This window comes from Athalia rosae, chromosome 4 (genome assembly GCF_917208135.1).
Source record: "Athalia rosae chromosome 4, iyAthRosa1.1, whole genome shotgun sequence".
Lineage (NCBI taxonomy): Eukaryota > Metazoa > Arthropoda > Insecta > Hymenoptera > Athaliidae > Athalia > Athalia rosae.
The window spans coordinates 2,869,861-2,883,075 of NC_064029.1; the positions used below are offsets into that span (position 1 = coordinate 2,869,861).

A 13,215-nucleotide genomic window follows, 5' to 3' on the forward strand; every position below is an offset into this window, starting at 1 on the left:
AGCTGTTCTCTTACATTAAAAAGGTTTTGTTGCACCTCTCAAGTTTTTTATTACAACAACAAATACATACTTTCAAGAATATTGATGGTATTCCCACATTTATTATACTAAAGACTATACTGGTATTATTAGCATCTTATCATTTTCACCAATGGAATTAATTGCAAAATAATTCAATGCTCTTTGCTATGACTCCCATGGTGGTTTTCACCATGACCATGATGATGGCTATAATCAATACCCAAAGCTTTTTCAGCAGCTATCGTTATGAGAAATAATGGAATACCAACTCTAGCACCCATCAGAAAGAATTGTCTTACACGCCCAGCCTGTGTTCCCCATTTTGTCACATCGTAACGCCAAATTTCATTTCGGATCCAAGGATCTTTCAAGCCATGTTCAGCCAACTTCTTTTGAAGGAGCACCAACTGTGGTGCATTTTCTAGTTTATATATGCTAGGGTCCTTGGGGACGACAAATGGTGGTCCGTGGTGATCGTGGCCTCCCATCACTCTGAAAACATGATAATCAAAGAAATCAAAGTTAGAGATTAAGAATACTCATGATGCAAAATATATCTGCAATGTACTCTTGTACATTAAGTTAACAAGATTACTAAAAGCTGATAATATTCGATAGAATTAATATTTTGTAGTGTTCTGTCATTAGATACCTCATAGAGGGTTAAAGTTTTTAGATTATAAATCTTTTTTTTGTTGCGTAAAGTAGATCAATTAGAAACTAGTTTGACTGAGCAATATCTTTTTCAGTATCATAAATTCTCACCTTAAGGTTTTAATCTAATTTACCTCTAATTCAAATTACGTAACTTTTGACTGCAATTCTTTCAACGACACAAAAATGTGGAATAGTAAAGTCAGGAGTGCCAAGTACACAGCAGAATTTGATGTCAAATGATATTTTTTAAAAAATATAAACAAAGCAACAAGGATATACCGGGTATTGCGAACTGATAAATTTTTAATAGATATCAAAACTCAGTTCAAAGACGCATCAATAAAGGCTTCAGTCGACTACGATTATTGTAAATGTGGACCTGTTATAATTTCTTGGATACTGCCACTATTGTTGTCAGGACAGACGACTTGTATCGATTAGATGACGTCGCGATTTAAGTCGCGATGTTGGTTGTGCGTGTTGCGGCTCGGCAGTGTGGTTTTCTCGTCATATCGTGTAGTGTCGTCGTGTCGACCGTCGTTCTTCCTTCGTGTTGCGGATGGGTTGTGATCCTGTTTGTAATACCCAATACGAGTGATTTGAAGAAAATATTTTGTGATTTTATGAATAAATTTACAACCGAAAATGTGGCTAGAAGAGTGCGATAGTTTCGCAGAACTATGCCGTGGCTATCTGCCTTATTACTTGTTGATAGTTTTGCCTATTTTTATCATCATTTCACCAGCTAACCCCGTAGCCGCTTCTCATGAGTTTCCTGTCTTTCGCATGCATCAGTATGACTTGCACGGGGTTCCACACGGTAATTGAAAAACATAAAGTTTATCTTCATGTCATATTCCTAAACGAATGTGACATTCGTTAGAAATTGAAAAAAATTGAGTTAGTAAGAATTTTAGCACAATCATGTACGATCAGAAAATTAATTTCATCAAGGTTGTCGTCAGCTCATTGAACAAAACTTTGCAAGCATGCTATCTTTGTTAATCTCCATTATCACTAAAGATCTGTCATAATTCACTTTGCCTGTTTGAGAAACTGTAGAAGTTATTGTTACTTTGGAGAATTGTTATTAAATCCATGTTTTTTATTCAGACAACGGACCTCTGTCAGATGGAGATATCTATTAGTTCTATATCATTAATGTGTGTCTTATTCCACTGCCTTGATGAAGTAAGACAAATTCTTTGGTTGTTATTTGCAGGATGTCGTAGTGCACCCATTTCTCTGGAAGCCAGATCCTTGACCGGCTGGAGTACGTCTAGGCACTGTATCATCACTCGAGCTTTGGATCTTGCTCCCGATACGTTTTACTCAATTTGTAGCAAAGCTGGCGCCTTGGTAGTGGTTCTTCCTGAGAAATTGGATGCACTTACACAAGAAGAGAGACAGGTATTATAAATTTCTATGCAGTATATCATTCAGTAGTTAACTCCAACTTAATTCTGTATTAATGAAGATTCAATAAACATCTTTCGCTAGCATATTATGGCACTAGAAGAAGCAATGCTTCTGGGGCCAGAAATACCAATTCCAGTATATTTTGCACCATGGACACCTGATCTTCAATTAATTCTGGATGATGTATCCAGTAGTTTTCTGACTGATGAAAACGCTGGGTCAGCTGCAGAAGCCATGTTGAACTCTGTTTCTGCAAGTGGTTATCAAGTCGTTGTAGCTTCGAGTCAAGCTGTAGCTAGAACTGACATTAAAGTGGCAACACTCCAAGGAAAATTATCAGGTGCTGGAGCTGAAGAGAAATTGCCAACAATCGCCATAGTAGCGCATTATGACAGCTCAGGAGCTGCCCCAGTGAGTAGGACATTAGTAGAGCTCATGAAAGAAGTTATACTTTTGCCTTCGACTCATATTATGTGGTATTTTTCTGATTTTCTAGGAATTATCTTTTGGTGCCGATAGTAATGCTTCTGGTGTAGCGATGCTACTTGAACTGGCTAGACTCTTCTCTGCATTGTACTCAGTTGGACGGTCTCGACCACGTCAGAATTTGGTTTTCATCTTGACCGGTGCAGGGAAATTAAATTACCAAGGAAGCAAAAAGTGGCTTGAGGATCAGCTCGATGGACTAGAAGGCTCAATTATACAGGTACATCATGTTTTCCAGATTTAGTTATCTTCTTTGTCAGTTGATTTTAGTTAGTTTGACCTTTATTAATGTCTATACTATTTTTCAGGATGCTTCATACGTTATTTGTCTGGACTCTGTGTCCACGAGTGAGAATTTATACGTACATGTATCAAAACCACCGAAGGAAACTTCTCCAGGTGGACTGTTCTTTAAGGAACTCAAAGCTGTCGGAGATTCAATTGGTGATGTCCATGTAGAAGGTGTACATAAAAAAATCAATCTTGCCGAAGAGATGCTGGCATGGGAGCATGAAAGATACAGTATTCGAAGGCTCCCAGCGGCAACTATCTCCAGCTTAAAATCTCATAAGAGTCCCGCCAGGTCATCAATTTTGGATATACGGCAGAACGAACAAATCGATATCCTCCAAAGGAACACCAAAGTTTTAGCAGAGGCATTAGCCCGACACATTTACAATTTGAGTTCCAGTCAAATATTTGCTGAATCTCTGGTAAGTTTAGTTATCCCAAACTCGTCAGTTCCCACCACCTCCACCAGTTTACGCTTAAAATTGATCTTGCGACGATATTATTTGTTGCAGAGTGTTTCTAAAGATTCTCTTTTATCATGGCAAGAATATTTGAGCAACCAACCAAGAGCTGCACCTCTATTAGCTGATAAACAAAATCCCTTAGTTACAACATTGAAGGAAGCTATGTCAAGATATCTTGGAGACGTCAAAGTCACATTTCACACTCCAGATAAGCGTGACCCAGAATTTGTATTTTATGACGTAACGAAAGCCACACTTAACGTTTACAGGTAAATAGGTACACTGTGACCATTTAATGATTGGACTATCCAAAATTATTATTTTCAATCGATTACTTATTCTCTGTTCACTTTCAGCGTCAAGCCAGCGGTGTTCGATCTATTTCTGACGATCGCAATTGTGTCATATCTCGGTATCGTGTACGTGGTGGTTCATAACTTTTCGCACGTCTACAATCTCGCCACAAGCCTCTCCGTTGCCAAAAGTAAAACATCCTAATAGGGTACATCATATGTGCATTATTATTCGACGCTTCATTCGCAATAAAATCAAATTCATATTTTGTTGTGATGATTTTGGTTGTTTTGTAAAGTATTAAGTGTATCATTTGTAGGGCAACGGCGCAGAAGATCAATTTGTTAAATTTTCATGCTTGGCACATGCATCAAAAGTGTCTTTTACTAAAAATTATCTTAATCCATCGCATTAGAATTGTTACTAGTACCGCATCATAGCGAAAAATTGAAAAACAAATTCAACTAGATTGTAAAGAAGTTGTAATATTATTTAAGATATCAAAGCTACGTCTACTAAAAGATCGAACGAATCGAATTTGTTTTGTACAGTTCTGTATATTGTGTATTTATGAGATAGACTAAAAACAAGTAATTTGAGCGAATTGAAAAACAGCTGCGTTAAATTGAACTATAAGAATAATATGTGTGTTGAATACAGGCGAAATAGCGAAGAAGGAATATAAAGTTCCCAACTCCTGATGAATAGTATATTGATTTTATTTTTCATCAACAAATACCTATATTAATTTTCATCGGTACAGATGGAAGATCAGCTAAAACTGGTTAATGGCCATTCTTAGTTTGTAAGATAAAACATTGTCTTGTATTTTCATTCCTCTAAAGTGTCTATCAAATAGGCATGAACAGAATGTTACAATACGAATTGTACACTGGATCATGTTGCAATAAAATTCAAAGATGACCAACTATATTTTCACTGACGTGATATTTATCAGTGGCCAAAAACACACCGGTAAATTTTTTCTATTCACTGCTTTACATATTGATAACAGTTATGTAATTCACAATTTCAAGCTACCGAAATAATAATGCTACTCTCCAAGACGTTTGAAGGTCGACCACTTCGCTTTTTGATTTGCGTTTTGTTAATCATGTGTACTTTCACCATTCGGTACTTGCTGCTACGGATATTTGTGCGGCAATACATTTGGCTGTCACTGCTCGAAGACTATCCAGCTTTAGTTGAAACAACAATATGCGAGCAATGTTGAAACCATGTAAGTAACAATTTACTAATATATTATTTCTATGATTTTCATTGAGCCATTGATCAATTTATTAAAATTATTCATAGGATAACTTTAGTAATAAGATGTCCTGTTGAGACAGAGTACGATTTTCTTTACTTCACATGGGTGCAATTAGAAAAATTATTGTTAGAGTCCGAACGTTGTAATGTTAATAAAAATTTTTTTTTATTCAACAGCAGTTTACACTTCAACAAAATGCCACCTTCGCGCAAACATGAGTTCGCTGGCAAAATTTTTACATCCAGAATTAGACGCGATCAAGAGTTCTGGAACATGGAAATCAGAACGCATAATTACTTCCCCCCAGAGCATGGAGATTCGTGTGGCTAATGGAAAAAACGTCCTAAATTTCTGCGCTAATAACTACTTGGGATTATCCGTGAGTATAATGGATAATTAATACTATACCAATTAATAAACACCGCTAATTGATAATTGTTTACGCTTCAGAATAACGAGGAAGTAGTAGCAGCTGCTAAAGCTGCTTTGGATGAATATGGTGCAGGCTTGAGTTCGGTGAGATTTATTTGTGGAACCCAAAAAATTCATAAAGACTTAGAGAATAAATTATCAACCTTTCACGGAAGACAAGATACGATTTTGTACGCATCTTGCTTCGATGCGAATGCTGGAATTTTCGAAACACTTTTAACGGCAGATGATGCGGTGATAAGCGATGAGTTAAATCATGCCTCCATCATTGACGGAATCCGACTTTGTAAAGCAAAGAGATTCAGGTAGTATATCCTTTAAAGATCTGGAATGAAATAACTTTTCATGTTCTGCAATTGGGGAAAAATATTCTCGACTAATTATGGGTTTAGGTACAAACACAGAGACATGGTGGATCTCGAACAGAAACTTCAAGAAAGTTCCTCATCCCGCTTGAGGTTGATCGCTACGGACGGAATATTTTCAATGGATGGAACTGTCGCACCGTTATCTAAAATTGTTGAACTCGCGAAAAAATATAATGCCTTAACTTTCGTTGATGATTGTCATGCGACAGGCTTCTTTGGAAAAACAGGCAGGTAAGTTCCGGATCACGAGTCCGTTTTTTCCACGTGACCTCGTGGTAAGCGAATTTCCATTTCACAAGTAACTTCGGTGCAGGGGCACAGAAGAATATTTCGATCTTTTGGGTAAAATTGACATCATAAATTCAACTCTGGGTAAGGCGCTTGGTGGTGCAGCAGGTGGTTACACAACTGGACCAAAAGAACTCATTGATTTGTTGAGGCAGCGAAGTAGGCCGTACCTTTTCTCAAATTCACTACCACCGCCCGTTGTTGCCACAGGAATTAAGGTAATACCCCGTTTCAAGAACGGAAGAGGATCGCAAAGACAATTAATTCAAAACTTGGCACCAATTTCTTTTTCTTACCATTTCGCAGGTGCTCGACCTCATTTCTAGTAGCACTAAATTTTTAGAACGATCTGCTAGTAATACAGAACGGTTTAGAAGTGCTATGACGTCGGCTGGATTCACTATTAACGGCGATGGACATCCGATATGCCCCGTGATGCTTGGAGATGCGAAGCTAGCTTCTTCTTTTGCCGATAAGATGCTAGGTGAGAAGATGAGATCGAATATTTGATCGATAAGATATTTATTGCAACCGTAGATTTTATTTTTACGATATTTGCAATGTTATTTACAGGCAGAGGCATTTACGTAATCGGATTCAGTTATCCCGTTGTACCAAAAGAAAAAGCAAGAATACGTGTCCAGATCAGCGCGGCGCATACAACAGAAGATATTGATAGAGCAGTAAATGCTTTCATTGAAATTGGAAAGGAATTAAAAGTGATTTCTTGAATTTAAAATCATAAGTAGAATACCATGAATTAATCTCAACGATTTTTGATGTATAAAGATCTTTAGTTAAGCCGTAGTAAAGGGAGAGTATTGTGAAAGATATCGTATCTTCTTACAAAATAGATGGACACAATATATGTATAAGATTCTTTAGCTCAGATCAGAGAAAGTTATGTATATCGCAAAATTCGTGCATACAAGAATAAAGCAATAATTTCTAGAAACGATGAAGTTGTCAGTTTTTCCGCAATCATGTCATAAATACACATGAATGATTGCATGCAGGTGATGAGGCACCAGGTCTAGGAATACCTCCTCGGTTCTTCTGTTCTCCTGATACAAAAATACCTCTTCGGTATTTCTGTTCTCCTGATACAAAAATACCTCCTCAGTTTTTCTGTTCTCCTGATACAAAACTGAATTTTTCGCTCCAATCCTATTCTCCGAAACTTACATTCTAGTGCTTTGAATCGTTCTTTCTTTCATGTATCGATGAATTATTAAGTAATTAATAACGCAGGCAGGCATATAATTAATCCTGCGAGCAATCAGTTGCTCTCTCTATCATACTAGAAATAAATACGTAGGATTGAATGCATGCACATGATGAGGCACATGGGGTCTCGGACCACCTCCTCGGGTTTCCTGTTCTCCTGATACAAATTTCCACTTTTCGGCAAACTTTCAATTTTCAGGGCCGGTATTCTAGAGATCTACATTATCACTTCCGGTTTGTATGAAAGCATGATTGAATGATTGAATGAAGAGGCAGGCATACAATTAGTCCTGCAAGCAACCAGTTGCTCTCTCCATCATACTACGATTGAATACAGTGGATTGAAGGCATGCACATGATGAGGCACATGGGGTCTCGGACCACCTCCTCGGGTTTCCTGTTCTCCTGATACAAATTTCCACTTTTCGGCAAACTTTCAATTTTCAGGGCCGGTATTCTAGAGATCTACATTATCACTTCCGGTTTGTATGAAAGCATGATTGAATGATTGAATGAAGAGGCAGGCATACAATTAGTCCTGCAAGCAACCAGTTGCTCTCTCCATCATACTACGATTGAATACAGTGGATTGAAGGCATGCACATGATGAGGCACATGGGGTCTCGGACCACCTCCTCGGTTTTTCTGTTCTCCTGATACAAAACTAAATTTTCCGCTCCAATCCTATTCTCCAAAACTTACATTCTAGTGCTTCGAATCCCTCGTTCTTTCATGTATCGATGAATTATTGAGTAATTAATAACGCAGGCAGGTATATAATTAGTCCTGCGAGTAACCAGTTGCTCTCTCTATCATACTAGGAATAAATACGTAGGATTGAATGCATGCACATGATGAGGCACCAGGTCTCGGAATACCTCCTCGGGTTTCCTGTTCTCCTGATACCCAGAAAATTTTTTGACCAAATTCTGAATTCCGAAATACCTCCTCGGTTTTTCTGTTCTCCTGATACCCAGAAAATTTTCTTGCCTGAATTATAAACTGCGGAAACGCTGTTCTGAAGCTAGAAATCATTCTTTTCCTTTGTATCTACGATTTATTGAATAAATAAATACACAGGCAGGCATATAGTTAGTTCTGCAAAGAATCAGTCGCTCTTTCTATCAGACTAGGAATAATCATGAAGGATTGAATGCATGCACATGATGAGGCACCAAGTTTCGGACCACCTCCTCGGGTTTCCTGTTCTCCTGATACAAATCTCCACTTTTCGGCAAACTTTCAATTTTCAGGGCCGGCAATCTAGAGCTCTGCATTATCACTTCCGGTTTAAAGCATGATTGAACGATCAAAGACACAGGCATGCATGCAGTCAGTCATGCAATGCATCAGTTTCTCTCTCTTTCATACTAGGAATGAATAAACAGGGTGGAACGCATGCATATGATGAGGCACCAGGTCTCGGAATACCTCCTCGGTTTTCCTGTTCTCCTGATACCCAGAAAATTTTTTGACCAAATTCTGAATTCCGAAATACCTCCTCGGTTTTTCTGTTCTCCTGATACCCAGACAATTTTTTTGCCTGAATTATAAACTGCGGAAACGCTGTTCTGAAGCTAGAAATCATTCTTTTCCTTTGTATCTACGATTTATTGAATAAATAAATACACAGGCAGGCATATAGTTAGTTCTGCAAAGAATCAGTCGCTCTTTCTATCAGACTAGGAATAATCATGAAGGATTGAACGCATGCACATGATGAGGCACCAAGTTTCGGACCACCTCCTCGGGTTTCCTGTTCTCCTGATACAAATCTCCACTTTTCGGCAAACTTTCAATTTTCAGGGCCGGCAATCTAGAGCTCTGCATTATCACTTCCGGTTTAAAGCATGATTGAACGATTGAATGAAGAGGCAGGCATGCAATTAGTCCTACAAGCAACCAGTTGCTCTCTCCATCAAACAACGATTGAATACAGTGGATTGAAGGCATGCGCATGATGAGGCACCAGGTCTCGGAATACCTCCTCGGTTTTCCTGTTCTCCTGATACCCAGAAAATTTTTTGACCAAATTCTGAATTCCGAAATACCTCCTCGGTTTTTCTGTTCTCCTGATACCCAGAAAATTTTTTTGCCTGAATTATAAACTGCGGAAACGCTGTTCTGAAGCTAGAAATCATTCTTTTCCTTTGTATCTACGATTTATTGAATAAATAAATACACAGGCAGGCATATAGTTAGTTCTGCAAAGAATCAGTCGCTCTTTCTATCAGACTAGGAATAATCATGAAGGATTGAATGCATGCACATGATGAGGCACCAAGTTTCGGACCACCTCCTCGGGTTTCCTGTTCTCCTGATACAAATCTCCACTTTTCGGCAAACTTTCAATTTTCAGGGCCGGCAATCTAGAGCTCTGCATTATCACTTCCGGTTTAAAGCATGATTGAACGATCAAAGACACAGGCATGCATGCAGTCAGTCATGCAATGCATCAGTTTCTCTCTCTTTCATACTAGGAATGAATAAACAGGGTGGAACGCATGCACATGATGAGGCACCAGGTCTCGGAATACCTCCTCGGTTTTCCTGTTCTCCTGATACCCAGAAAATTTTTTGACCAAATTCTGAATTCCGAAATACCTCCTCGGTTTTTCTGTTCTCCTGATATCCAGAAAATTTTTTTGCCTGAATTATAAACTGCGGAAACGCTGTTCTGAAGCTAGAAATCATTCTTTTCCTTTGTATCCACGATTTATTGAATAAATAAATACACGGGCAGGCATATAGTTAGTTCTGCAAAGAATCAGTCGCTCTTTCTATCAGACTAGGAATAATCATGAAGGATTGAATGCATGCACATGATGAGGCACCAAGTTTCGGACCACCTCCTCGGGTTTCCTGTTCTCCTGATACAAATCTCCACTTTTCGGCAAACTTTCAATTTTCAGGGCCGGCAATCTAGAGCTCTGCATTATCACTTCCGGTTTAAAGCATGATTGAACGATCAAAGACACAGGCATGCATGCAGTCAGTCATGCAATGCATCAGTTTCTCTCTCTTTCATACTAGGAATGAATAAACAGGGTGGAACGCATGCACATGATGAGGCACCAGGTCTCGGAATACCTCCTCGGTTTTCCTGTTCTCCTGATACCCAGAAAATTTTTTGACCAAATTCTGAATTCCGAAATACCTCCTCGGTTTTTCTGTTCTCCTGATATCCAGAAAATTTTTTTGCCTGAATTATAAACTGCGGAAACGCTGTTCTGAAGCTAGAAATCATTCTTTTCCTTTGTATCCACGATTTATTGAATAAATAAATACACGGGCAGGCATATAGTTAGTTCTGCAAAGAATCAGTCGCTCTTTCTATCAGACTAGGAATAATCATGAAGGATTGAATGCATGCACATGATGAGGCACCAAGTTTCGGACCACCTCCTCGGGTTTCCTGTTCTCCTGATACAAATCTCCACTTTTCGGCAAACTTTCAATTTTCAGGGCCGGCAATCTAGAGCTCTGCATTATCACTTCCGGTTTAAAGCATGATTGAACGATCAAAGACACAGGCATGCATGCAGTCAGTCATGCAATGCATCAGTTTCTCTCTCTTTCATACTAGGAATGAATAAACAGGGTGGAACGCATGCATATGATGAGGCACCAGGTCTCGGAATACCTCCTCGGTTTTCCTGTTCTCCTGATACCCAGAAAATTTTTTGACCAAATTCTGAATTCCGAAATACCTCCTCGGTTTTTCTGTTCTCCTGATACCCAGACAATTTTTTTGCCTGAATTATAAACTGCGGAAACGCTGTTCTGAAGCTAGAAATCATTCTTTTCCTTTGTATCTACGATTTATTGAATAAATAAATACACAGGCAGGCATATAGTTAGTTCTGCAAAGAATCAGTCGCTCTTTCTATCAGACTAGGAATAATCATGAAGGATTGAACGCATGCACATGATGAGGCACCAAGTTTCGGACCACCTCCTCGGGTTTCCTGTTCTCCTGATACAAATCTCCACTTTTCGGCAAACTTTCAATTTTCAGGGCCGGCAATCTAGAGCTCTACATTATCACTTCCGGTTGTGATGTATGATCTGATACGCATACATGCATGTGATGTTGTGCGATATGATATACGCATGAATGAATCACCAACAATCAATATCATCTAATGATGCATACAGGGATGTGATCATTGATAACTGAACAATTGACGTATTGGGTATAATGAGTTTTTATTAATAAATTCATTGTCAAGAATACATATTGAGACTTAGCAATAGACAATATAAATTCATTGTTGTATAGTTGTGATTAATGCGTTACAAGAGTATGGACAATAGTCTCATTTCAATTACCATTAAATTATTTATTTCTTGTTCTCTAAGACACGAGACATTATAATTCATTGCTACATAATTATCTACTCGGAACACATGATGATTCTATGTATAAATCACCGAAGCACAGGATATCGTATAGTCCAGTGGTGTAAATGCATCGAAGATAGTCTTGTATTTCCTATGCGGATGCGGGGCCACTGTTGCTTCAGAGGCTGCCTAATGCTATCCTGAAAAATAAGAATGATAGAGTGGTGAAATAACATGATGAAACTCAACTGTAGCTCTTGAAAATTGAATCATCTCGAAAAACATTGCTTTACTGTAATAGAAAGCTATCACGCATAACTTTTCACTTTCAAAGATGCCTGAAGTGCAGCATATTCTCTGATTCCGTGTTAGAATTGTAAATGGAAATAGTTCAACTTCATAAATGTTATCCTTGGATATTGTAAAAATTATATATCAGTTTCTATAACGAAGTCAGTTTGTATTGAGCATTAATGGCGCGGTAAACATTTATTGCACACATATTTGATGTTCCATACTACTCATGGTAAGATAAATCAACTGTCGTTTCAAAATCTTTCCCAAGCTTTTCCAAATATTCGGATTCTATTTCGATTTTTTGATTAATTGTTTAATTAGCGCATCTTCCCATGCCCCTGAAGGCGCCCGATGATATGCGACCATTAGCTACACGGTCCCCAATTTTTTTCCAATTTTTCCCTATTTTTCCCGATTTATTTTCGATTTCTTAATTAATTATTCAATTACTCCATCTTCCCCGCCGAAAAAGTGACAAGTAGCGCCGAGAAGCGTAACAGTGGCTCGCGGAATTTGCGTGAACTAAAATTCCAAGTTTCTTGCCCCTTGACTTCACGAGACCCGCATCACAAGCTACGCCTCCAATGTAATGCGGGTCTCGTGAAGTCAAGGGGCAAGAAACTTGGAATTTTAGTTCACGCAAATTCCGCGAGCCAGTGTTACGCTTCTCGGCGCTACCTGTCACTTCTTCAGCGGGGAAGATGGGGCAATTGAATAATTGATTGAAACATATTAAAACATCGAAAATAAATGGGGAAAAATCGCTCTCCGAAGAAGGAAAAAGCCAGGACAAAAATGAGAATATCTTCATGACATTCGATCAAAGATTCGGCCAGCGAATAAGATTCGATAAATATAGATTATATCCCGTGTAAAACTTTGCAGTACAGCGATGAAAAATGTCAAAAATCAGTATCGTTATGAAAATACAAAAATCATATTACACAATAAATAAATATTAAAATTGCTGATAATAGTGGCTGTTATTATTGAATAACAAATGGATTTACATTTAGGAGTAAATGAAGATGGTAAAGGATTCGAGGAATTATTTGTTTGTCTTTTATTGGGAAATTTGTAAAAATGAAAAGTCAAAATGAATGAGATTTTTCTCCTTTTCATTGAAGCATCATACAGACTTCATTAGACTATCTTCTCAATTGTATCTTGAATGTCACTTCTGACGATTCCCAACAATTTCTTTTCTCCCCCCGTAAAGAATTCTATGCAACAATTCACCCGAAACAGCTCTGCGGCTGTGGAAACTTGCAGTAAAGAATGCACGTGAGCCTGCAGTGACTTCAACGAATGTTGTAACACAGAGAAAGGAGAACTATGCGCATGTGAATTACCG

The 13,215-nt window shown here is 38.3% G+C and overlaps 3 protein-coding genes across 7 annotated transcripts; 2 read left to right on the forward strand and 1 right to left on the reverse strand.

The window, feature by feature from the left end:
- Positions 1-24: 24 nt before the first annotated feature.
- Positions 25-1,196, reverse strand: LOC105690295 (NADH dehydrogenase [ubiquinone] 1 beta subcomplex subunit 3). Of its 5 annotated transcripts, none has more exons than XM_048653885.1 (2): positions 1,058-1,196; positions 25-513 (listed from the first exon to the last, which is right to left on the reverse strand). In XM_048653885.1, the coding sequence occupies exon 2, from the start codon at positions 507-509 to the stop codon at positions 174-176; it is 336 nt and encodes a 111-aa protein (XP_048509842.1). In that variant the 5' UTR covers positions 510-513; positions 1,058-1,196; the 3' UTR covers positions 25-173. The 5 variants fall into 5 exon arrangements, with proteins under 5 accessions (XP_048509842.1, XP_012263404.2, XP_012263402.2 ...); XM_012407981.3 differs by having other exon boundaries at positions 958-1,114; XM_012407979.3 differs by lacking the exon at positions 1,058-1,196 and adding an exon at positions 810-1,050.
- Positions 1,114-4,563, forward strand: LOC125500609 (nicalin-1). The gene is made up of 7 exons (XM_048653882.1): positions 1,114-1,498; positions 1,901-2,088; positions 2,179-2,508; positions 2,594-2,803; positions 2,892-3,296; positions 3,387-3,607; positions 3,695-4,563. Exons 1-7 carry the CDS (start codon positions 1,324-1,326, stop codon positions 3,834-3,836), a joined length of 1,671 nt encoding a protein of 556 aa, XP_048509839.1. The 5' UTR covers positions 1,114-1,323; the 3' UTR covers positions 3,837-4,563.
- A 154-nt stretch (positions 4,564-4,717) lies between these two features.
- On the forward strand, positions 4,718-6,948 carry LOC105690258 (2-amino-3-ketobutyrate coenzyme A ligase, mitochondrial). The gene is made up of 7 exons (XM_012407902.3): positions 4,718-4,872; positions 5,082-5,284; positions 5,356-5,642; positions 5,730-5,936; positions 6,019-6,211; positions 6,300-6,477; positions 6,567-6,948. The coding sequence occupies exons 1-7, from the start codon at positions 4,851-4,853 to the stop codon at positions 6,722-6,724; spliced, it is 1,248 nt and encodes a 415-aa protein (XP_012263325.2). The 5' UTR covers positions 4,718-4,850; the 3' UTR covers positions 6,725-6,948.
- Positions 6,949-13,215: the final 6,267 nt, after the last annotated feature.

What these genes read in the sequence shown, in the direction of transcription:
- LOC125500609 (XM_048653882.1), top strand. Translation starts at nt 1,324, where the DNA reads ATGTGGCTAGAAGAGTGCGATAGTTTCGCAGAACTATGCCGTGGCTAT. An exon ending in CTTGCACGGGGTTCCACACG is followed by an intron (nt 1,499 to 1,900) that starts GTAATTGAAAAA and finishes TGTTATTTGCAG; the next exon opens with GATGTCGTAGTGCACCCATT. An exon ending in TTACACAAGAAGAGAGACAG is followed by an intron (nt 2,089 to 2,178) that starts GTATTATAAATT and finishes ATCTTTCGCTAG; the next exon opens with CATATTATGGCACTAGAAGA.
- LOC105690258 (XM_012407902.3), top strand. Translation starts at nt 4,851, where the DNA reads ATGCGAGCAATGTTGAAACCAT. An exon ending in TTGTTGCCACAGGAATTAAG is followed by an intron (nt 6,212 to 6,299) that starts GTAATACCCCGT and finishes ACCATTTCGCAG; the next exon opens with GTGCTCGACCTCATTTCTAG. An exon ending in TTTTGCCGATAAGATGCTAG is followed by an intron (nt 6,478 to 6,566) that starts GTGAGAAGATGA and finishes TGTTATTTACAG; the next exon opens with GCAGAGGCATTTACGTAATC.